Source organism: Oncorhynchus mykiss, chromosome 2 (genome assembly GCF_013265735.2).
Source record: "Oncorhynchus mykiss isolate Arlee chromosome 2, USDA_OmykA_1.1, whole genome shotgun sequence".
NCBI lineage: Eukaryota > Metazoa > Chordata > Actinopteri > Salmoniformes > Salmonidae > Oncorhynchus > Oncorhynchus mykiss.
Window position 1 is genome coordinate 55699768 of NC_048566.1, and position 26397 is coordinate 55726164.

Here is a 26397-nt window from a genome sequence, read left to right on the forward strand (position 1 = left end):
TTGTGCTGTTGGTGCCATGCCCTGGTGTTTATCAATCGAATTGGCCACCAGGTAGCGTGGGAGATGGGCGGCTATTACATTTTCTGCCTGGCTCCTCAACCTCGTGGTGCGGTCAGCCAGCTGCTCGGTGAGCTCGGCAGAACACTCAACATGGTGGACCTCCGTGTTTTGTTCTTGGAAGTGCCAAGATTAGCCAGCTAATATTATTCAGCTCTACTCTACCAAAACTTAAGATTGTAGCTTCTAGCTAGCCTATTATTAGCTAGCCTATTATTAGCTAGCCTATTATTAGCTAGCCTATTATTAGCTGTCCCCTCTGTGAGGAGAAAAAACTGTCAATTTGACCCAGCCATGAGTGGGATCCAATGAGCTTCCTAAACATGGTAATAAAGTCAGTACCTTATGACATTGCATGGCTAGTTGCCCAATCGGAATGCATTTTTGGATTTTAACTACTAAATATTACATCTCATCAGTTCTATCTTTTTCTTGTTCGTTCGTTCTGTCTCATTGAATGATACTTGACATACTGTAGATGTGCATTAGAACCGCATTTCCTTCAATCTGAGCTTCTTTTTCTGTCTGTGTCACACGTTTGGAATGAAATGGCCTGCAAGGCTGTCCGTGATATACCCCTAATGGGCATGTTGCTCTTTTTGGGTGTGGTCAGAGATTAGTCAATAGATGAGTGCTAAATTTCCCAGAATAGGAGAACTTGATTCAATGACGGGGTTAATGACCACTCTTTTCTGTGGCACAACCCATGTTTGAGGCTACAATAAGCCTAAGGACCAAGTACGAGTGGTATTAGGGTCTTCTATGTTCAATATAAAAGACCATCATATATTGAGTATGTAATCGTTTTGAGTCTTGAGTCTTTACTCTTATTGATTAATATGGAGTTCTGCTTGGGGCTTAAATACCCTGCTTTGGTCTTAAATACTCCAGACGTATGGTAACTTCAAGTTGTTGGGGATACATTTCATGTAGCAGATGGTGTGCATTTAATTAGCTGGGGCTGGGCCCTATCCGATAGTCATTGAGAAGTCCTTCACTTTATTGCAGCGCTCTCATGAAGCACCAATGACTACCCCGTGATGCTAACCGCTAGCGCTCACCACATGAAAGGGCTATCCTCCATTTAAAAAGTGTGATCTAATGGCAGCGTGATATTAGCCATTAACCAAGCCCACATGTGTTAGGGGAATGAATGAGTCGGTTGAAGATGCAGCCGGTCCCAATTGACTCCCTACGTCTTGCCCTTGGCCCTAATGCTTCGATGTGTTTGCCGATCTGAATGGTCTGGATAGCTCCCACCGTATTGCTTAGACCGTACAGATCTAGAGAATAGAAGGGCTGGGGGCAATTTGAATTGAAGGGGTAGATGGCGATTTGGGACTGGCTGTGGAAGTCAGTGGAAAGACTAGCCTCATCAAGTTCACCAACTGCCTGTTACTGTACATGATAAATGGCCCCTGTAGGTGTCAATACAATCGCAGTTGACCGTTGTCAATACAGTCGCTTAAATACACCTAAATGACAGTTTGTGGAGTGTTTTTGAGCAAATATACGCTACCTTTCAAAAGTTTGGGGTCACTTAGTAATGTCCTTGTTATTGAAAGAAAAGCAAAAAAAAAAGTGTCCATTAAAATAACATCAAATTGATCAGAAATACAGTGTAGACATGGTTAATGTTGTAAATGACTATTGTAGCTGGAAACGGCTGATTTTTTTAAAAATGGAATATCTGCATAGGCGTACAAATCAAATCAAATCAAATGTATTTATATAGCCCTTCGTACATCAGCTGATATCTCAAAGTGCTGTACAGAAACCCAGCCTAAAACCCCAAACAGCAAGCAATGCAGGTGTAGAAGCACGGTGGCTAGGAAAAACTCCCTAGAAAGGCCAAAACCTAGGAAGAAACCTAGAGAGGAACCAGGCTATGTGGGGTGGCCAGTCCTCTTCTGGCTGTGCCGGGTGGAGATTATAACAGAACATGGCCAAGATGTTCAAATGTTCATAAATAACCAGCATGGTCGAATAATAATAAGGCAGAACAGTTGAAACTGGAGCAGCAGCACAGTCAGGTGGACTGGGGACAGCAAGGATACATCATGTCAGGTATTCCTGGGGCATGGTCCTAGGGCTCAGGTCCTCCGAGACAGAGAAAGAAAGAGAGAATTAGAGAGAGCATATGTGGGATGGCCAGTTCTCTTCTGGCTGTGCCGGGTGGAGATTATAACAGAACATGGCCAAGATGTTCAAATGTTCATAAATAACCAGCATGGTCGAATAATAATAAGGCAGAACAGTTGAAACTGGAGCAGCAGCACAGTCAGGTGGACTGGGGACAGCAAGGAGTCATCATGTCAGGTAGTCCTGGGGCATGGTCCTAGGGCTCAGGTCCTCCGAGAGAGAGAAAGAAAGAGAGAAGGAGAGAATTAGAGAACGCACACTTAGATTCACACAGGACACCGAATAGGACAGGAGAAGTACTCCAGATATAACAAACTGACCCTAGCCCCCCGACACATAAACTACTGCAGCATAAATACTGGAGGCTGAGACAGGATGGGTCAGGAGACACAGAGGCTCAGAGGCTACAGAGGCTCATTATCAGCAACCATCACTCCTGTGTTCCAATGGCACGTTGTTAGCTAATCCAAGTTTATCATTTTAAAAAGACTAATTGAAAATGAGAACTGTTGTGCTGATATAAAGAAGCAATAAAACTGGCCTTCTTCAGACTAGTTGAGTACCTGGAGCGTCAGCATTTGTGGGTTCGATTACAGGCCTAACACGGCCAGAAACAAATAACTTTCTTCTGAAACTCGTCAGTCTATTCTTGTTCTGAGAAATGAAGGCTATTCCATGCGAGAAATTGCCAAGAAACTCAAGATCTCGTACACCGCTGGGTACTACTCCCTTCACAGAACAGCGCAAACTGTCTCTAACCAGAATTGAAAGAGTGGGAGGCCCCGGTGCACAACTGAGCAAGAGGACAAGTACATTGGAGTGTCTAGTTTAAGAAACAGACGCCTCACAAGTCCTCAACTGGCAGCTTCATTAAATAGTACCCGCAAAACACCAGTCTCAACGTCAACAGTGAAGAGGCGACTCTGAGATGCTTGCCTTCAGTGTGTAGTCAGTGTGTGGAAGCCAGGAGATGCCAAATGTGTTTTATTTTACTCTACGGTTTATTACCGTGAGACTGGAAGTTATTTGCATAACAATTAGCGGCTGAAAAAATGTCATGACCGACACTGCCCTAGTTGGAGGAGTGTGTAAGAGTGGTGTGTGTCACTTTTCCATAAAGTCAGTCGGTCATTGGTCCCACACACAGAGTCTGGAGCAGCAGAACAGAACTATACACCGAGTGTACAAAACATGAACACCTTCCTAATATTGAGTTGCACCCCCTTTTACCCCCAGAACGGCCTCAATTCGTCGGGGCATGGCATTCCCAGGGATGCTGGCCCATGTTGACTCCAATGCTTCCCACAGTTGTGTCAAATTGTCTGGATGTCCCTTGGCTGGTGGACCATTCTTGATACACACGGGAAACTCCTTGAGCATAAAAAACCCAGCAGCGTTGCAGTTCTTGACACACTAAACCCGGTGCGCCTGGCACCTACTACCATGCCCCGTTCAAAGGCACTTAAATCTTTTGTCTTGCCCATTCACCTTCTAAATGACAGGCAAACACAATTCATGTCTCCAGTTTTCTCGAGGCTTAAAAATCATTATTTAACCTGTCTCCTAACATTCATCTATGCTGATTGTAGTGGATTTAACAGGTGACATCAATAAGGGATCCTAGCTTTCACCTCGTCAGTCTGTCATGGAAAGAGCAGGTGTTCCTAATGTTTTGTGCTCTCAGTGTAGTTTAACGCTGAAGAGTCTATAGTGGGAGGAACCCACCCAGCCTGACCCAGAGTGATTTCACTTAATGAAAACATCTTCCAATTTTACCTCAGACCACCCCATACAGCCTTGAACTGGGTTGGTCTCACTGCTTTACATTATAGTGGAACAACTATCTAGGGTACACACTCATCCATGTACTATGTCTGTGCATGTAGCTGTGTACTTATGCTGTGTGTGTGCTCATCTCTATATGCTGCACTGCTGTATAAAAACTATCCCATATTATTTATAGCATACTGTAAACAACATTAAACACAGGCTATCTTTTCTATGTGGAGGCCTCAGTGTGACCTCCACTCCTTGGTCTTGTTCATTTCTCCTCCGCCTGGCCCCCCTTAAGAGGAGTGCGTGGCTCGTCCCAGTCCTTCGAGCTCTTTCCTCAAGGTACGAGATGAGACACTCTCTACAGTGCGCCCCCCCCCAAGGAAGAAAACGCTGGCCCTGTTCTCAGAGAGATCGCGAGGGAGAGCGTGGGGGCATACCACGAGGAGATGGAGAGACTTTGAAGGAAGAGTTGAGGATAAGAATTTAGGAGAGAGGGAAGCATATGAAGGTGGGTGAGGGGGGAAAAAAAGGGGACAGACCTATCCAGTTCCCATTGGGGTGAAATAAGTTCAACTTCAAGCCAGATGTGAGGATGATTACAGAAGAAGTGTTCTTCTAGCACAGGCTACACACAGGATTACTTTCGCGCTCAAACAGGAAATGCTGATAGGAGAATGCAGCCAAGGCAAACACACACCGGGCCCAAACTTGCCATCTGGAGAGGGCCTGCACCTGCTACCAAAAGAATGTGATGTCATTCTCCTGAAAGAAAGCCACACGTGGGTTGAGTTGTTAGTCAGTTACACACTGAGCGATTCTAAAACAATCCTCAAAGGAAGACCGAGGCTACATCCTGTGATTACAGCAGTAAAGTCTCCACAGACTGTCTCCATCGAAAAAGGTTTTAAATAAGCCTATTGAACTGCACACAGGCAGCAGCACAGTTCAGACTAATCACTTTGAATGTGGAAGGCTTTGATTTGAGGACAAGACTCCCAGTAAGAGTCGATGTGTTTTGAACCTATCAGTTGTGTTGTGACAAAGGTAGGAGGGTTTACAGAAGGAAGCCCTATTTGGTAAAAGACCAAGTCCATATTATGACAGGAACAGCTCAAATAAGCAAAGATAAACAACAGTCCGTTATTACTTTAAGACATGAAGGTCAGTCGATCCGGAAAAAGTTTCTTCAAGTGCAGTCGCAAAAACCATCAAGCTCTATGATGAAACTGGCTCTCATGAGGACCGCCACAGGAAAGGAAGACCCAGAGTTACCTCTGCTGCAGAGGATAAGTGTATATGATATATTATACAATAAATCATCCCAGTAGTTTTACAAACCGGATGATTTAACCTCCGCCCACTAATGAAACTCAGTTTTCCTCCTATAGTGTCTGAAATGTGCATGTTTGATATCGGCTACAGAATCACTGATCTACAGTACCAATCATTTTGCAGTACAATAGCTCGCTACGCGTTATGTGAAGATTAGTGATTCTGCGCCTCCCCTGGCTCAAATCTCCTCAAACATGCTGAAAATCTTGTGTAGGTTGTAGCAACTGTATGAGCAGGCTTTGTAAACTCTACTGCCACGAGTGTTTTTTCCTGTGGAGGTAGAGTGGCAGTAGTGGGTTAGGACTCCCCGGTGAGCAAAATTGGTTGAAAGACATTGAAAATGTATTTTCAACCAAAACGTTTCAGGAGGTCTTTGCCGCAGCGTGAGGAGTGTGACACCTAATCCCCCACCAGCCCCCCCCCCCCCCCTAGCAGTATCCGGATAAACAGCAAACATGGAGGCCAACATGTGGACAGGAAGGTTAGCGGGCAGCCAACATGAATCATTTGAGACTTTACATTACAGACAGTCCAAACGGTATGTATTGTCAATGTGTCGCAAATGGGTGACAGTACATTGGTGGCGTTTGTCAAGCCAGTAGGTCACCTGTTAGTGTTTTCCCGAGGACAATGAGGAAATTAGGCTAGGAGAATAGTATTGGGTCCCAGGCTCTGAAAAAAACGAGTGGGAACCAACAGCAGCTAGCTAGCTGGAGTGGTAGAGATACTCTTAATGATCGGCTATGAAAAGCCAACTGACATTTACTCCTGAGGTGCTGACTTGCTGCACCCTCGACAACTACTGTGATTATTATTATTTGACCATGCTGGTAATTTATGAACATTTGAACATCTTGGCCATGTTCTGTTATAATCTCCACCCGGCACAGACAGAAGAGGACTGGCCACCCCTCAGCCTGGTTCCTCTCTAGGTTTCTTCCTAGGTTTTTGTCCTTTCTAGGGAGTTTTTCCTAGCCACTGTGCTTCTACACCTGCATTGCTTGCTGTTTGGGGTTTTAGGCTGGGTTTCTGTACAGCACTTTGAGATATCAGCTGATGTACGAAGGGCTATATAAATACATTTGATTTGATTTTGATTTAGCTAATGATGCTAACTTGTGTTAGACTGAACAGGTCTTGACTGGGCTGCAGTACATTCACATGAAGGTTCACTAGCCATTAGCCGTAGCCTAGCGCTGAAGTTTCACTAGCATTTGCCATCGTCTAGTGCTGAAGTTACACTAGCGTTGGCCGTAGCTTAGTGCTGAAGAGGTCCTGACAGGCAATTAGCGGGTCGTGCGCTGTGCCACCTCAGAGGGTGTGAAATTATGCTATGTCTGCAGGGGTGGTCGTGCTAACAAGCTAACACCAACTGACAGCGTGGAACAGCCCTCAGGGTACTGGCTCCAACCGGACATTATCATTCTGCTATTACTGAGCTAATTTAGAGATGGCTAATAGAGCACTGCTGTTACACACACCTTCACAGGCACACATACACACATGTAACAACACATACACTGTACAGTAGAGTGAGTACAGGCCAGCCCAGTGTGCGGTACAGTGAGTTTGTTTTCCTCTCCTGTCCCTCTGCAGTGTCTAGTCCCAGTGGAGGTGGCTGCTCTGTAGAGGTCACCGCTAGATCAACCTGACACAGTCCCACTCATTACTCATAGACACACGCGCACGCACAGTGCCATCGGGAAATATTCAGACCCCCCCCCCCCCCCCCCATTTTCCCTCCCCGTTAATTATTCTAAAATTGATTTAAAAAATAATTTATCCTCAGCAATCTACACAAAATACCCCATAATGAAAGCTAAACACAGGTTTTTAGACGTCCTCCTTGATGTTTCTACAACTTGATTGAAGTCCACCTGTGGAAAATTCAATTGAATTGATTGGACATGATTTGGAAAGGCACACACCTGCCTATATAAGGTCCCACAGTTGACAGTGCACGTCAGAGCAAAAACTAAGCCAGGAGGTCGAATGAATTGTCCGTAGAGCTCCGAGACAGGAATGTGTCGAGGCACAGATCTGGGGAAGGGTACCAAAAAATGTCTGCAGTATTCAAGATCCCCAAGACCACAGTGGCATCCATTATTCTTAAATGGAAGAAGTTTGAAACCCCCAAGACTAATCCTAATGCTGGCTGCCCGGGCAAACTGAGAAGGGCCTTGGTCAGGGAGGTGACCAAGAACACGATGGTCACTCTGACAGAGCTCTAGAGTTCCTCTGTGGAGACGGGAGAATAAGGCTGTAACCGAACAAAATGTGTCAAAAGTCAAAGGGTCTGAATACTTTCTGAAGGTACCCACCCGTATGTACAGACACACACACACACACACACACACACACACACACACACACACACACACACACACTCGTACAGTTGTCCCGCTGAGCGCTGTTCACCTTAGTCCATTAGCCCACCACATGGGGCTACTGCTCTGAGACAGCGTTAGCTGTGAACACGGAATGTCTCGTGAATGTTTTATGTCTTTTTTTTGCCCTTTCCTCCCTCCAGAGTCCAAATCAAGTTGCGTTGGTCACCATACACATATTTAGCAGATGTTGTTGCAGGTGTAGCCCTCCCTTTTCTGTCTTCTGTCATGCGATCTCTAGACATCCCTCTTTCCTTCTCTACCTTTCTCTGTTTCTTTTCTTTTTTTAAACTTTTTTTTCTCTTTCGCCTCGCTCCCTCCTGGTGTTTCAGGGGCCAATTCAGTAAGAATAACACTGGGCTGGTTGGTTTGTCGTCTTCAGTGCAGGACTGCCCAGGGTTCCAGCTCATAAAGTGCAAATTAAAATCTGGCCTCTTGGAATTTGCCTGCTTAATTACCACCATGCTCATCTACAGCAGTGGAGAGAGGAAGGGAGGAAACGAGTGAGTGTTTTAGCAGCAGGGGAGACCTACTCCCCTTGATTATCACCGATTGGAGTGTGTGTTTTGTGCGGGTTGGTTGTGTACTGTAGACCGGGGTCACACGCCAGTGGTCCCGCGGATTAATAACTTTGCTCAAGCAAGAGTAAACTTTTTGTGTAAGATGTTGGTAAAGTCAGAGGACTAGGATGTGAACAGGCCTGATCACCGACCGATTAGTCTGCGTCACTCTCTCTTTTTCCCCTTCTATTGCTCCCTACTGATTTGGTTCGAAAAGGCATGACATGCCTGCTTAATGCCCTTTTTTAAAAAGGGGAATTGGAAACCTCTCATTTCCATGATCAAAGGGGCATTTTGAGTATGAATGCTGTCTCATAAATAGTAATGATATGTCCATATACTCAGTACACATGTAACATGGAAATACACTTGTAGCAACACACACACACACAAGCCAACACACACACACACACACCACCATCCACAATCACTCCACCAACCCCCACTCACTTCCCACACCAGTTAATAAAGCCTCAGCACAGTATGCACTCGTCTCAGATTACCCATAGTGCCGCAGGAGTTTGGTCTCTTTCACTACCTTCCCGCACTTCCAACTGACTCCACTCGGCCCCGTCTGTCTCCTAATGACCCATAATGGCAAACTCTTAAGACCCTTAATGGGCAACTGAATCTCCTCTGGCCCTCTAGCACTCCCGATTCCACTCATATAATCAGATTAACTACTCTCTCGTGTGTGTGTGTGAGAACAGATAACTGGACAGTGGTAAAGTTAGCTTAGATAAGAGGCATCACTGTGACATTGACCACTGCTATTGGCCCACCTGCTGTGATTTTACATATAGCAGAGCCATGCATGATGGGTATTAGGATCTGTGGTGGGTGATGATTGACTCTGTTTGGCTTTAACAGTGAGTGCACTGTACTCCCTGACTCCGAGACCTAGCCAACAGAAAAGTGACCTGTGAGAAACTATCACACTGTACAGTGTTTGGGTGTTTTTTTGTGTGTGTTGGGTGCAGGGAAGAGGAATGAGTAAAAACCTGAGCTTTTGTATGTATGCGTGCTTGCATTTCCACGCTACATGTTTGTTTCATATGTACAACGATCCTAAATAAACCTTAACGTATATCCTCCTCTTCTCCCCAGGCATTTGGGAACGCCAAGACAGCTCACAACAACAACTCCAGCCGCTTTGGCAAGTTCATCCAGGTCAACTACCAAGAGAGTGGTACCGTCCGGGGGTGAGACATCTACACCTTCTTTATCCAGCCTCGCCTTCCTTCCTCGTTCTCTCTCTTTCTTGCGGTCGCTCTCATACACTGCCTTTCTATTCAATTCAATTCAATTCAAGGGGCTTTATTGTCATGGGGAAACATATGTTAACATTGCCAAAGCAAGTGGGGTAGATAATATACAAAAGTGAAATAAACAATACAAATTAACAGTAAACATTATACATACAGAAGTTTCAAAACAATAAAGACATTACAAATGTCATATTATGTATATATACAGTGTTGTAACAATGTACAAATGGTAAAAGTACACAAGGGAAAATAAATATGGGTTGTATTTACAATGGTGTTTGTTCTTCACTGGTTGCCCTTTTCTTGTGGCAACAGGTCACAAATCTTGCTGCTGTGATGTCACACTATGGTATTTCACCCAGTAGATATGGGAGTTTATCAAAATTGGATTAGCAGCAGTGGGCTGAAGCTCTCTCTCTCTGTCTCTCTTTCTCTCTCTCTCTCACTCTCTGTCTCTCTCTGTCTCTGTCTATTTACAACAACAAAAAATTAGAATCAAAATTGTCAATGGGACATCTCAATCTCTGTATGATGTAAATCTTGTCTAAAGTCACTCCTGTGTGTGTGTTCAGAGCGTACGTGGAGAAGTACCTTCTAGAGAAGTCACGTCTGGTCTACCAGGAGCACAATGAAAGGTAAGGGGGAGAAAGTATTTACCTACAGCTTAAATGAAATGCATGCAAGTATATAGTATTACATAACTTATATGGTTGTTTATCTAGTATTGATTCAGTATCGTAAAATCAGCTTGATTCAGTGGTAAGTAATCCAATCCAAGTGCGTTGGTTGTGTACACAGTTTAGAATACGTTATAGTTGATGCAGAGAAATGCTCCGTTACTGGCTCCTAACAGTGCAGTAAAATGTCAAACGAGTACACAAATATCATAAACAATAAATCAAGACAAATCCAATTTAACAACCTTAATACAGTCATTCAAACTCAATATTTGTGTATGTACACAACAATATATAGCTGTAGATAAATTAGGGAATCCATTATCAAGAATCCAGTATTTGAATACGCTGTGTGTTTAAGCAGTGTAACAAAAATGCAATGTACAGTAGTAGATATTAGAATTAGCCATGTCGAATACAGTATGTATTGGTATGTATCCACTACCAGTCAAAAGTTTCGACACACCTCCTCATTCAAGGGTTTTTCTTTATTTTTTACTATTTTCTACATTGTAGAAGAATAGTGAAGATAACAAAAATATGAAATAACACATACAGTGGGACAAAAAAGTATTTAGTCAGCCACCAATTGTGCAAGTTCTCCCACTTAAAAAGATGAGAGGCCTGTAATTTTCATCATATTTTTAAGTGGGAGAACTTGCACAATTGGTGGCTGACTAAATACTTTTTTGCCCCACTGTATGGAATCATGTAGTTACCAAAAAAGTGTTGAAACAAATCAAAATATATTTTAGATTCTTCAAAGTAGCCACCATTTGCCTTGATGGCAGCTTTGCACGCTCTTGGAATTCTCTCAACCAGCGTCATGAGAAATGCTCTTCCAACAGTCTTGAAGGAGTTCACACACATGCTGAGCCCTTGTTGGCTGCTTTTCCTTCACTCTGCGGTCCAACTCATCCCAAACCATCTCAATTGGGTTGAGGTCGGGTGATTGTGGAGGTCAGGTTACCTGATGCAGCACTCCATCACTCTCATTGGTCAAATAGCCCTTACACAGCCTGGAGGTGTGTTTTGAGTCCTTGTACTGTTGAAAAACAAATGATAGTCCCACTAAGCGCAACCAAAACCAGATGGGATGGCGTATCGCTGCGGAATGCTGTGGTAGCCATGCTGGTTAAGTGTGCCTTGTATTCTAAATCACTGACAGTGTCACCAGCAAAGCACCATCACACCTCCTCCTCCGTGCTTAATGGTGGGGACCACACATGCGAAGATCATCCATTCACCTACTTGGAATCTCACAAAGACACGGCGGTTGGAACAAAAAATCTCAAATTTGGACTCATCAGACCAAAGGACAGATTTCCACTGGTCTAATGTCTATTGCTCGTGTTTCTTGGCCCAAGCACGTCTCTTCTTCTTATTGGTGTCCTTTAGTAGTGGTTTCTTTGCAGCAATTTGACCATGAAGGCCTGATTCACGCAGTCTCCTCTGAACAGTTGATGTTGAGATGTGTCTGTTACTTGAACTCTGTGTTGCATTTGTTTGGGCTGCAGTTTCTGGGGCTGGTAACTCTAATGAACTTATCCTCTGCAGCAGAGGTAACTCTGGGTCTTCCTTTCCTGTGGCGGTCTTCCTGAGAGCCAGTTTCATCATAGTGCTTGATGGTTTTTGCGACTGTGCTTTCAAAGTTCTTGAAATTTTCCAAATTGACTGACCTTCATCTCATAACGTAATGGACTGTTGTTTCTCTTTGCTTATTTGAGCTGTTCTTGCCATAATATGGACTTGGTCTTCAATCACATAGGGCTTTCTTCTGTATACCACTCCCAGATTGTCACAACACAACTGATTTGTCTCAAACACATTAAGAAGGAAAGAAATTCCACCAATTAACTTTTAACAAGGCACACCTGTTAATTGAAATGCATTCCAGGTGACTACCTCATGAAGCTGGTTGGGAGAAGTGTGCAAAGCTGTCATCAAGGCAAATGGTAGCTATTTTTAAGAATCTCATATATTGTGTGTGTACACACACACACACACACACACACACACACACACACACACAGTATGAAAAACAGTATAAAAGAAACGGTAAGTGACCAGTGTTTTAATGTTTCTATATACTGTACATGGAACAGCCTGGACAATTAAGGCCTGTAGGTCAGGAGACAATCTCCTGTTTCTGTAGCGTGACGCAGCTTGATATATATTGGGTCCCATTATTTAAGTCTTTGGTATGACTCGCCCTGGGATCAAATCCCCAACCTTCCAATCTCACTCTAACCGCTCAGGCCACTAAGTTGATATTCCAAGTAACTTTCAGTTTTTCTTGTCTGTTGTTCTCTGACACTGAATAAGCCATCTTAATTTCCTCAATCTCCACACAGGATATCTGATGTACATCCGAAATAGATCAGAATAGCTGTCAGAATAACTCATTGCTTTCTCATAATGAGTGTTATATTTTTCCCCTCAAGTTGAATCATTATCATTATTGTGGTTATGTAATATCATATACGTAGGCTATTAACTACATAAACAGTATTGTTGAACTTCTTTTTTTTTACATTCATGTTCATAAACATGTTGTTGACAGGTTGTGCAACCAGAATACTCCGACACATACACACCACCTCATCGCTAAATCACAAAATCCCTAATAGGTTTAAAACCGTGGTTGTTTTATCCCCCAAGCCCTGAATTTGGCCCCGCTGGCCACCAAGGTTTCCATTTCACCGTGATGGCAGCACAGGCGGCCATATTGATGCGGCTCAAACTCAAACCAGACCTCCCAGCCTTCTCCTTTAGACCGGGGGGGGGGGGGGGGGGGTGAGGAGAGGAGAGGTCACTGTTAACCACAGTGTCCACTCCAATAAGTGTTATGTTTTAGACCAAGTCTTGAACCTACCGAAGTACAAATTTACAGTTCTTTATCTTGGACGCACGTAGACACACACACACACTTGGAAAGCTCCCAGTCTTTGTCACGCCTAATCATGGTTTAATACTTTGGCGACGTACTGTTTGTTTTCACTGGAAATGCAACCTCTCGCTGTCTATAATGTGTTGCGCGGATTGAGTCTCTACAGGGTTTGCCTATTGCTTTCACGGTCGTAAGAGACCACACTTTTGCATCAGGAGATATCAGATGGGCTCCATGTGCGTGTCGCACATTTTAAATTCCGATTTTCGGCTCTAGTCATGCGTTGCTGTCAACAGGACAGCTCTGTGCTTAAGCTAAGTGTGTGTACACCACTGTATTGTGTTGACAGCAATGCGTGACATCAAACAAGTCTGACTTAGGCTGGAGTTTATGGAGCTAAATCCACATGTGACAAGTCAATGTGGTCAAGACTCAGCTCAATCATCCGTCTGGTTCTTTTTTCTAACCCATTGGCCCACTCAGCAGAACTCTCTTATTCTATACTGTGTCAGAAAGTCTCATGTTAAATATGTCAATCTGGCAAACCTGTTTTTACCTCAATCTGGGTTGTGTTCATTGGGCATCAAACATAAGAAAACAGACTAAAACAGGGGAAGGGATGACATGGACCAGTCCGATAAGAAACGCTTTTCTCTTTCCGTTGCAAATTGTTTTAAAACGTGTTCGGTTGTATGCCATATTGAACACCACCTTGGCAACCCTGTGTCTCCCTCCTCTCTCCAGGAACTACCATGTGTTCTACTACCTGTTGGCCGGAGCCAGTGAGGAGGAGAGGAAGGCCTTCCACCTGCTCAAACCTGAGGAGTACCACTACCTCAACCAGGTGGGCTCTCCCCACACACACACACACACACACGGAATCAGGATGTAGTATGGGTGTATTCGTGTGTGTGTGTATCCTGTGGACACATGTAATAGCGAGAGAGCTGTTTAGACTGCAGGTGATGCTAATGGTTGCACTTCAGTTGGATGTTTGTCTCGCGCTTCAGTTCCTAAATGGAGCCCGTCTCAACACCTCTGGCTGCTGATTGCTTTGACCCACATTCCGAGTGTGCGTCTGTTCACAGCACCACTACTGTGTATGTGTGAGCTTGCGCGTGTGTGTGTGCGCTCGCGTGCCTGCGTGTGTGTGTGTGTGTGTGTGTGTGTGTGCTCGTGCGTGTGTGTACACATCTGCCTACTTTGGCAACAGATGCATATTCAGATTCACAGGACACTGGTGAAAATCTGCATCCTTTGTTCCTTGGTTATTTTTTGGCATCCCAAAAAAGTATGTTTTTTTTTTTCTTCTTCCCCCTCCTCTTCCCCCAAAACACCCCTAATCCCCCCGACAACAAACCCAGCTCCACACCGTCTGTTACTCTGCACCGCTGTTTCCATGGTGACAGCACGAGTGGAGAGTTAATCTCGATTCCTGGCGCGTGCAGCGGCGCTGGCTGTGTGTGTGTGTGTGTGTGTGTGTGCGCGCGTGTGACGATGGCATGCGTGTTCATGGTGTGTAAAGCGGTCTGTGTTTTTGTATCTCTCTGTCGCTCTTTATGTCTTTCTCTCGCTCTGTATGACCGGGACCCTATACGTGTTCGTGCACGATACAAAGGACATTCTCCGAAACAGATTGCTGTTGTCTTTTCTCCTTTTTTTTTTAGTAAAGAATATAAGCTGTCATGTGCAATGCATGGCAGCATTGGCATGTGTCTGTCTATGTAGCCCATCCCCGGTGAACACTCCTAACCCTATCTGGGAGCAGGGTGTGAATTCCTCCCATAGCTGAGCAGTTCTATTACTCTTGCGTCCTTCCTGTGTCCATGTGTCCACAGAGAGAGAGAGAGTGAGTCTGGAGTGTGTCACCCTCTGTTCTCTCCCTCTCTTTCGCTCGAAATGTTCTTGGAAAGACAGATCTTTCTCCCGCAATTCAAACTAGTTGAGTCATTCATTTTTTTTTTTTTTAGGTCATTGCTAAATGGATTTAATTATTGCAGCTTTGGGGATTTGTGGTGTGTGTGTGTGTGTGTGTGTGTGTGTTTAGACCAGTTTAGTGAATCTTCCCCCGTGTATTAACAGTATGCGTCATCTCCGAGTCAGTTGAGTGAGTGTGTTTTGAGTGTGTGTATACATACCTCTCTCTAACCCCCTCTACCTTACTTCCAGATGACAAAGAAATCTCACAGACTCCACTGGGAAAATTACTATGAGAGCGAGCTGGTCAGTATTGTGTGTGTGTGTGTGTGTTTAGTTGTGCATACCTCTTTTGAGTGCGCGTGTGTCTGTGTACATGTGGGGTCGATTTGGTGCTGGGTTGGGCCTCGGCTCTTGTCACGTCTTCACACACATGAGAGCACAATCCTGTTTGTTTTTGGAGTGTGTGTGTTGATATCTTTCAGTGTGTTGTTGTCTCCCTGCCGTTGTCTGCACAGCCTTCACTTATAGTGGTCTATGTAGTGGTCATTGTGATGTCCTGTATCTGAGTGTCTGTTTATATGGCATGTCTCAGGGGTGAGTCTATGACCTCCCTGCCCTTTCGTCTGCAATCCCTGACCCCTGAGTCAGAGGAGATGATGTCAGAGTCTCTGTCGCGCCGTGCCTCCCAACGCTTCCTGACAGCTTGGCTGTACTCTTTCCCTCTCTTTTCTACTCACTCACTCACACGCTCTGAAACATAAACAAACACAAGGGAGCGTCTGACACAAGATCACAATGACCAAACATGTTTGCCGTTTTAAAAAATTTGGGATGTGGTATGTTTCTGGCTTGGTGGCTATGGGTGTATTTCCGTGTCTTTTTTGGGTTCACTTTGGTCGAATTGCTTTGGTGTGAGAAGCATGCTGTCGTGGGACACATTTTGAATGATGAGCACTTTCTCACACAACACCGGTGGCCTGTCAAAAGGCATTTACCGCCTAAGTCTGTGTTTAGGACAAGGGGCCAATCCTAACTTGGAATATTTCTCGCACTGATATCAATGTGTGATTTTTTAAATTAATCTTTTGAGATACGCGCACAGACAGTATCTCAAGTCAGAATTCGGCCCCAAGTGGGATAATTGCTAAAAGCTATATGCCATATGTATCGAATTTTATCCCAAACATTTTCACCATGTACATTTTAGCGTTAACTTAATGATGACTAGGCGTGGTAAGTAAACTGTAGCGTATGTGCTGAATAAAATACCGTTCTCTGTTTGAGAAGGTAAAAAGAACAGGAGGGAGCTTTCTTCAGTCATTCCCTCAGTGTCTAAACCAATTTTGTTTTGATTAGAGGAGTACCAGAGTTAAGGGTTTGGTGTAGGCCCAGAGATTCCAAGTTGGAACTGTCCGACAATGATCTCTCTTTGTTTTCTCAACTTCCTTTGACATATCGCATTGCGCTGTTTGGCATTTGAGAAGAAAAAAAACGACCAACGAACCCAGCAATTCAGACATTCTCTTTTTTTACCCAAGTGCTTGTGAAGCCTCAAATCTCATGTTGGAGAAAGTGCACATTTTCACCTCAGAAATTGCCCGTCACTGTACCCTGGAAACGGTAAAGAAATCCAAACAGCAGGGAAGAATGTTAAATGGTTTTAGAAGCTGATCCTGTTTCGTGTGTGTGTTTGCTCTCTGCCCCATCATTAGAACTGAGAGGAAGGCCGCTCTCTATTAGCCCTGCCAGTGGCCACCAGGCTCCGAGCACGGAAGGACAACCTTGTGTGTGTGTGTGTGTGTGTGTGTGTTTTGGCTTGACCACCTCCCTTAGAACAACAACCAAACACTCCTATGCCACAAGGCTGTTGTATAAAGCAGGCTTATTCAGTTCCTGGCCTGGAGGGCCAAAGTAGTTCAGTTAAAAAAATATATATTTTGTAAATGATTGATTCATGATTATCAATCAACCCTGAATTAGGGGAGAATGAAAACCAGAGCTCCAAGAATGAAATGGACTATGATTCAGTAAATCAGATAAGATGTGAACTAGAAAAAAGATGTGGAAGGGTGGATGAGTCAAAAGTAGTGTCAGAGTGTGTAAGACATGACCAATAGTTAGTGTGTGTGGTATTCTATGGTACAGGTGTACATTGTATTGTCTGTTGATAGCGGTACTCGTTACTTCAGCAGGACTGCTTCACTGTGGAAGGGGAGGACCTGAAGCACGACTTTGAGCGGCTGCAGTTGGCTATGGAGATGGTGGGGTTCCTGCCTGCCACACGCAAACAGTAAGTACATTAAACACATGCATGCACACTCACACACACACACACACATACACACACACATGCCCCGCATGTCTGTCTCTTTCTCCCTTTCTCTCTCCATCTTTTCCACACCATCATTTCTAATGCAGTTGTCTAGGTTTATCCTCACCTTAACTCGTATTTGACTCCGTCCCTCTCTCTCTCCCTCTCTGTCTGGTAGGATCTTCTCCCTGCTCTCTGCTATCCTCCACCTGGGCAACATCCGCTACAGGAAGAAGTCCTACAGGGACGACTCCATAGACATCTGTAACCCAGAGGTGCTGCCCACCGTCTCGGAGCTGCTCGAGGTGTGTACCTGCATGTCAATTAGTCCTTCGTTCACTCGTTTGCTTGACCCGCCCATTCTGATATCTCTGGTGCTTTATGATGTCACTTGTTTGCTTGGTCCAACGCTCTAATCACTAGGCTACCCTGCCGCCTTACACCAGCTCTGTCTGGAGGAATGGGCCAAAATTCACCCAACTTATTGTGGGAAGCTTGTGGAAAGCTACCCAAAACGTTTGACCCAAGTTAAACAATTTAAAGGCAATGCTACCAAATAGTAATTGAGTTAACTTCTGACCCACTGGGGATGTGATGAAATAAATAATTCTCTCTACTATTATTCTGACATTTCACATTCTTAAAATATAGTGGTGATCCTAAGGCAGGGAATTATTCCTAGGATTAAATGGCAGGAATTGAGAAAAACTGAGTTTACGGTAAATGTATTTGGCTAAGGTGTATGTAAACTTCTGACTTCAACTGTACCAACTCCGGCACGAGCCGCAGTTGTCACGTTGATTCCTTTGTATTTTAATGGCTGTAAGGAATGCAAATGGATTAGTTTACAGTCAGACGCAGAGTAGCAACAACAGGACTTTGTTACTAACTCACTGTATGGAGATGGGGGGGGGGGTGGGAATGTATTCCAAGATGATTTGGCTTTGCAGGCAGCGTATCTTTTGATAGTTTTTATCATTTTGTTATATCATTTTGCGCCGCGTTCGTCTTTATTGGTGGAGTCATCCCCGCTGGACACGGACGTCGGTTTAACGTCTTGTTTTGAGTGACATTTGTTTGAGTTGTCGACGAGCGTCAAGTCAGCGTGAAGTCAACAACAAATGTCACCACGTTAAAAGTTTGGTGAAGAAAATACTAATCCCTTTTTGCGAATCCAATCAGTTTTCCACGTTGGTTTCAACGTCATCATATTTTGTTAAAAGGAAAGCACTCTCCTGTACTCACTGTTCAGCCACGACTGTGTGGCCACGCACGCCTCCAACTAAATCATCAAGTTTGCGGACGACACAACAGTGGTAGGCTTGATTACCAACAACGACGAGACGGCCTACAGGGAGGAGGTGAGGGCCCTCGGAGTGTGGTGTCAGGAAAATAACCTCACACTCAACGTCAACAAAACTAAGGAGATGATTGTGGACTTCAGGAAACAGCAGAAGGAACACCCCCCTATCCACATCGATGGAACAGTAGTGGAGAGGGTAGTAAGTTTTAAGTTCCTCGGCGTACACATCACAGACAAACTGAATTGGTCCACCCACACAGACAGCATCGTGAAGAAGGTGCAGCAGCGCCTCTTCAATCTCAGGAGGCTGAAGAAATTCAGCTTGTCACCAAAAGCACTCACAAACTTCTACAGATGCACAATCGAGAGCATCCTGTCGGGCTGTATCACCGCCTGGTACGGCAACTGCTCCGCCCACAACCGTAAGGCTCTCCAGAGGGTAGTGAGGTCTGCACAACGCATCACCGGGGGCAAACTACCTTCCCTCCAGGACACCTACACCACCCGATGTCACAGGAAGGCCATAAAGATCATCAAGGACAACAACCACCCGAGCCACTGCCTGTTCACCCCGCTATCATCCAGAAGGCGAGGTCAGTACAGGTGCATCAAAGCTGGGACCGAGAGACTGAAAAACAGCTTCTATCTCAAGGCCATCAGACTGTTAAACAGCCACCACTAACATTGAGTGGCTGCTGCCAACACACTGACTCAACTCCAGCCACTTTATTAATGGGAATGGATGGGAAATGATGTAAAATATATCACTAGCCACTTTAAACAATGCTACCTAATATAATGTTTACATACCCTACATTATTCATCTCATATGTATATGTATATACTGTACTCTATCATCTACTGCATCTTTATGTAATACATGTATCACTAGCCACTTTAACTATGCCACTTTGTTTACATACTCATCTCATATGTATATAATGTACTCAATACCATCTACTGTATCTTGCCTATGCCGCTCTGTACCATCACTCATTCATATATCTTTATGTACATATTCTTTATCCCCTTACACTTGTGTCTATAAGGTAGTATTTTTGGAATTGTTAGCTAGATTACTTGTTGGTTATTACTGCATTGTCGGAACTAGAAGCACAAGCATTTCGCTACACTCGCATTAACATCTGCTAACCATGTGTATGTGACAAATACAAATTGGATTTGATTTGATTTGAAACGACGTAGATTTCAACCCGTTTTTGCCCAGTGGGATAAGACTTGTTTTCATTTTCAACATTGAGATGTCTTATGAAAACTGGGTGACTAGAGCTCATGACAGCCAGAATATTGTGCAACACACACACACACACACACACACACACACTCAATTGTGGCATGGCATCCATAATTTGTCACTGAATTGTTTTCAAAAGTTTGCGTAGACTGCAAATCGTTTTTATGGTTTTGATCGCCACAGGCCAGCGACGAGGCCAATGCAAGGGTACTAGTCCAAAGAAATCCCTCGTCAATCAAATATTTCCAATGAGATACACACCACTCTTAACGAATCACATCCTACTCCTGACAGTTTGTTGGAGTGTTGTCACCCCCAATATCTGACACTGTTGAAATGGTTGTTTGAGCAGAGCTGGCTGAACTTGCACTGTAAATACATGGTTAGGACCAGCACGCGTGGACACACACACACACAAGCTAAGCTAAGCTAGACATTATACTGTAGGACTAACATGATTAGACAATGGGCGTGCTCCATTTGAGGAACTCAAGTGGGAGACATAACGGGAAGAAAAAGCATGGCAGATGCGTGATCTAGAATATCTATTTCTATTCAGAAGTTGTTCATGTGCTGAGAAGAGTGTCTGTATTTTTGGGGTCCGGATCACGTTCTCTCCTTACAAAGGAGACTTCTTGACCCTTTTCACACTACGGAACTGAACCAAATTGGCCCATGGGAAACTGTACCGCAACCAGCCTGTATACACCACAGTTGCTGGAACCATGCTGAAAAGGAAAACATCTGAGCCAGCACCGTACGGTTCTGATCAGCTCGATTAGTGTGAAAAGGGCATTGGATGTATTGTAGCCCCAGTTCTCTGACTCACGCTTCCACTGCAGTGCTAACGAACCAACACAAGTGCCTTGTGGGAATGAGCTTGCATTAGACACGCCCGCCTCCTTAACCACAGCTCTTCCACTCTGTGCCCTGCTGCATCTCCCTCCTACAGTAGAACCGCAAATACATCATCACTCTCCGCTGTTGTTCCACAGCTACGGCGTCTGACTGCTAATGCTGCCAGCCAACTGAGCAATTCTCCTGTACCTCAGAATGTAGCCTGTCATTGTCACAGTTGACATATCTAATTGTGCTGTGCTTTAAAGACAAAAATATGTTATAGGAGGGCATCAAGGTATCTTTCTACACTACTTAAGCAAACTGACTGACATAAAGCCTACATCACGCTATCATAACCATGACGTAACCGCTAGCTGAGGTCAACTTACTGTAGAAACTCTGACCGGAGCCTACTCGGCGGTGGGCACATGCTGTTCTCATTTACCTCAGAAGTGAGGGATTGTACGTCGCTCTACCCGCGGACACAAACCACAAGGATTACGCAGTCTACCCTGTTGAGTCACTGATAAAACAATGATCAAAGTGTGTTGGAAAAGTCTGACAACTGTGCCACAGGGTATTATGCAGAAAGGGGAACCAGTTGGGTGTTTTAAAGGAAGAGAGTCGTTTTGTGCCGCAAGTACCATGTGATTTATGTGGACGTGAGAGGAGGCACATGCTCACCACATGTTCAGGGTCGGAGAGAGTAGAAGCACCGTCGAAAAGGAAATACTGGGGTTTCTCAATGCTCTGGTACAGTAGTCCCGTTGTCACATTATTCAAACAAGGCAAAGTTTTGCTGAATTAATGGAATAATTCGCCTAAATGATTAGATACTATGCCATTAATTTATACAGCGGAATGACAGCCCGCAACTAAAGATTTGGGTGTGCTTACTTGGCTCGGGATAAGCTTTTAGCACTTGTGTCTGCTGCAAAACAATGGGCGTGATAGCTGTTAGCCCCTGTCTAAAAGCAAAATCACCTCAAAACCACTAACATGAGCAGCAAATATCTAGAACATAAACATGTATCATATCATACCACGGGTGAACTATCGGTCACCAATTCACCATCTTTGCGTTTACTACACTGGTGTCACGTGAGCAGCACTTTCCACAGGGAAAGCTAATTGGCCGTGGTGTAGACTGATGCATGAATGGGAATATGACTGGCTCGGACTTCCTGTTTCTTGTGTGGGGGGGTGGCAGAACAGGAAGAGGAAGTGGAGCAGGGTCAGATGGTAGAGTTGACAGACTGGTTCCTCTGGCTGGACCACAGGGTCCCAATAGGGCTAGGTGGAGCTAGGACAGTGTTAAGTGATGGGACTGTGACAGTAAAAGAGTTCCAGGGTCAGTTTGGGCCTTGCTTCAGGACACATCTCCCATTTGCTTGATTGAGAAATGTATTAATATACAGTAACAGGACAGATGTATTTTTTTATGTATTAAAAACCGTGCAAGAGAATGGAATCTAAGCGTGGTTACCAGGCGACAGTCATGAAGCACAGACCAATCGGTGAGCCGTAGAATTAGCTCCGCACCCAGTGGGAGATTACCAAGAAGTACGAATTTAAATCTAATTAGTGTCCCTCACAAATGCTGCTGTTTACATCAAAGACCATTTATAAAGGAAACAACTGAAAAAAACATTCAGCCATGATGGTGTTTAAGATCAACACCCTGCCGCTTCACACTCTCTCGCACGCGCACACACACACACACACACACACACACACAGTGTACCCTCTGCCGCGTCCTCAGCAGCAGCTGTCAGCATAATCCCAGTGGATGGATGAGTGGTCAGATGTGTGTGCAGTGACATCTGTCTCTCTCAATGGGCTGTCTGCTGAGGCCAAGGCTAGCATGCGTGTGAGCGCGTGCGTGTCTGTGTCCTGCTCTACACAAGGAAGCTAATCTCAGCTAACCATGTCAGTGTCACTTAGAAAGAGGGGATTGAGTAGAGCATTGGCTAACCGCTATCTGTTGTTATCTAAAGTATGTATGCAACTAATAGCTATGCGCTCTATTCAGAGTGACTTCCTGTCTCTACTGTCTGACTGACCTTGTGCTTGTCTATGTCCGCAGGTGAAGGAGGAGATGCTGTTCGAGGCTCTGACCACCAGGAAGACTGTCACGGTGGGAGAGCGGCTGATCGTGCCATACAAACTGGCAGAGGTGACCGCGAGATTTCCTGTTCTTTTAATAATAACAAACATCATAACACAACTGCACCAGACCACACAGGCGGCTTTGAACCCTAGCTGACCCCCACAGTGACAACAACAACAGCCTCAGAGCTTCAGAACGCTCCAAGATATTTCATCTTGTATAAAGTCTAGGGACTTCGTTGATAGAGTCGTGTTTATGAATTGTTGACAGCCGAAATTCTTAAGGACACTACTTGTTTGCTTGGATTTGCTTTCCTTCCGCCGAAACTCAAAAGGCTTTTGTAGTCAACAGGGGGAGGGCGTACAGTACATTCCTAAAGGCCTCGAGAAAGAAAAGCAGAGTCTCTTTGTTTGGCCGCAGAGTGCGTCAGTGGTCAGGGATTATAAGGGGCCGTCTCATGAGGGTTTGTTGTGGTGGCGCTGATCCCCCCCCCCCCCCCTTAGCGCCAAAAAGCATCCTTGTCGCGCATGTATGCCAAATCTCACAGAGAGCCTATTTGAAATGACCTTAATACAAAACCTGGGTTGAGGTTCATCAATGGAAAAAGTTGTAAAACATTTTGCTACAGCAAACAGAACTGTTGTTTTTGTTTTTATGTCTAACGAACACTGCCCAGCATTCTCTCTCAACCGTTTCATATGAGTTCCTGCCTGTCACCCACCCCGGTCGCCTGGGGGCGTTTGTGTTTCAGAGGAAATTCTACACAAGGCTAGTCTATAACTGAGCTCTCCTCCACCATCCCACCCCCTTCTGGTTACACATTAGCGACTAGCTACACAATAGCTGCATCCATCCCCCCAGACAGTCATGTGGTCTCCGCCTAGGAATGTGCATCCTCCACTGGAATATACAGCCGGACCAGAAACCAAATCCAGTCTCCGTCTTCCTCAGCCTCTCCATATACAGTCGTACTAGAGGCTCAGACAATGGACTTTAAAAAAACGTAATCCTATAGGAAGACTGTGGCTACGATACATACTCAACACTTACTGTTACTGTAGCTCTGTTGTTCTGCTAATGCTATGGAAGTCCCCCATCCGCCATAACTTAATGTGGAGAGAGAGAGAGGTCTTTGAGGAGGTGGAGCGTTGAGAGAAGGGAAGGGAAATAAAACGAGGGGCCCTCCACTGCATGGAAATCCCCATCTGTCACAGCCTAATATGAGCCTTTTAGAGAAAGGAGCGCGGGAGGGAGGGAGAGATTCCATTCACCGTGTCAGAAGGATATCTGCACAGAACAGCACCAAGCATGTTCCCTACACTACTGCACATCAGTAGGATACTGCTGTAGAGGCCGTAGCAGTTCCCCTGGTCACTGAGACATCTCCTCTCTGCTCCCAGGGAAACTAGGCCTATACCATCTTTCTCTCTCTTTCCCACTTTCTCTCCCCCTTTCTCTCTCTATATCTCTCTCTCTCTATATATATAGGCGGTGCCTTGCGAAAGTATTCGGCCCCCTTGTAACTTTGCGACCCTTTGCCACATTTCAGGCTTCAAACATAAAGATGTAAAACTGTATTTTTTTGTGAAGAATCAACAACAAGTGGGACACAATCATGAAGTGGAACGACATTTATTGGATATTTCAAACTTTTTTAACAAATCAAAAACTGAAAAATTGGGCGTGCAAAATTATTCGGCCCCTTTACTTTCAGTGCAGCAAACTCTCTCCAGAAGTTCAGTGAGGATCTCTGAATGATCCAATGTTGACCTAAATGACTAATGATGATAAATACAATCCACCTGTGTGTAATCAAGTCTCTGTATAAATGCACTTGCACTGTGAGTGTCTCAGAGGTCCGTTAAAAGCGCAGAGAGCATCATGAAGAACAAGGAACACACCAGGCAGGTCCGAGATACTGTTGTGAAGAAGTTTAAAGCCGTATTTGGATACAAAAATATTTCCCAAGCTTTAAACATCCCAAGGAGCACTGTGCAAGCGATAATATTGAAATGGAAGGAGTATCAGACCACTGCAAATCTACCAAGACCTGGCCGTCCCTCTAAACTTTCAGCTCATACAAGGAGAAGACTGATCAGAGATGCAGCCAGGAGGCCCATGATCACTCTGGATGAACTGCAGAGATCTACAGCTGAGGTGGGAGACTCTGTCCATAGGACAACAATCAGTCGTATATTGCACAAATCTGGCCTTTATGGAAGAGTGGCAAGAAGAAAGCCATTTCTTATAGATATCCATAAAAGGTGTTGTTTAAAGTTTGCCACAAGCCACCTGGGAGACACACCAAACATGTGGAAGAAGGTGCACTGGTCAGATGAAACCAAAATTGAACTTTTTGGCAACAATGCAAAACGTTATGTTTGGCGTAAAAGCAACACAGCTCATCACCATGAACACACCATCCCCACTGTCAAACATGGTGGTGGCAGCATCATGGTTTGGGCCTGCTTTTCTTCAGCAGGGACAGGGAAGATGGTTAAAATTGATGGGAAGATGGATGGAGCCAAATACAGGACCATTCTGGAAGAAAACCTGATGGAGTCTGCAAAAGACCTGAGACTGGGACGGAGATTTGTCTTCCAACAAGACAATGAGCCAAAACATAAAGCAAAATCTACAATGGAATGGTTCAAAAATAAACATATCCAGGTGTTAGAATGGCCAAGTCAAAGTCCAGACCTGAATCCAATCGAGAATCTGTGGAAAGAACTGAAAACTGCTGTTCACAAATGCTCTCCATCCAACCTCACTGAGCTCGAGCTGTTTTGCAAGTAGGAATGAGAAAAAATTTCAGTCTCTCGATGTGCAAAACTGATAGACATACCCCAAGCGACTTACAGCTGTAATCGCAGCAAAAGGTGGCGCTACAAAGTATTAACTTAAGGGGGCTGAATAATTTTGCACGCCCAATTTTTCCGTTTTTGATTTGTTACAAAAGTTTGAAATATCCAATAAATGTCGTTCCACTTCATGATTGTGTCCCACTTGTTGTTGATTCTTCACAAAAAAATACAGTTTTATATCTTTATGTTTGAAGCCTGAAATGTGGCAAAAGGTCGCAAAGTTCAAGGGAGCCGAATACTTTCGCAAGGCACATATATATATATATATATATATATATATATATACACACACACACACACACGGGTTAACACACATGAGGAACGGCCTGACTGGTTGGATACCTGTCAGTTTCCTTCTCTCATGACTTAATTGCCAGTTTATTCTACTGTCAATGATATATTACCAAGCATTAACCTAGTTATTTCATGAAAGAGGTCCTATAAAAAGAAGCCTACTGTAGCTAAGGCTTGCTGCATGCTGGCTAATGAGAGAGGTAGAGTGTGTTTTAATTAACCACGGCTCTGCTGTGCATTCATGTGCTTTAGATTAAACAGTGCCACTCTATATCAAAGCTATTTAAACGTCTTTGCAGCTAACGTACATATATATATATATATATCACACACACACACACACACACACACTGTCTTATTTTATTAACCTTGTGGTGACACAGAATCGATTCTCATTCAAAATCCTATTTT

General features: G+C 44.5%; 1 protein-coding gene across 10 annotated transcripts in view; it reads left to right on the forward strand.

Annotated features, from left to right (window-relative positions):
- Positions 1 to 26397, forward strand: part of myo9ab (myosin IXAb) — a 226858-nt gene that overhangs the window by 107107 nt on the left and 93354 nt on the right. For 6 of the 10 annotated variants that reach the window (XM_036950868.1, XM_036950830.1, XM_036950841.1 and 3 more), the window contains exons 3-9: positions 9362 to 9456; positions 10095 to 10157; positions 13834 to 13933; positions 15259 to 15312; positions 17199 to 17299; positions 17499 to 17625; positions 22805 to 22894. In XM_036950868.1, coding sequence (XP_036806763.1) covers positions 9362 to 9456; positions 10095 to 10157; positions 13834 to 13933; positions 15259 to 15312; positions 17199 to 17299; positions 17499 to 17625; positions 22805 to 22894 — 630 coding nt within the window. The remainder of the gene's footprint in view (positions 1 to 9361; positions 9457 to 10094; positions 10158 to 13833; positions 13934 to 15258; positions 15313 to 17198; positions 17300 to 17498; positions 17626 to 22804; positions 22895 to 26397) is intronic. The other 4 variants (XM_036950837.1, XM_036950894.1, XM_036950857.1 and 1 more) reach the window with 3 other exon arrangements.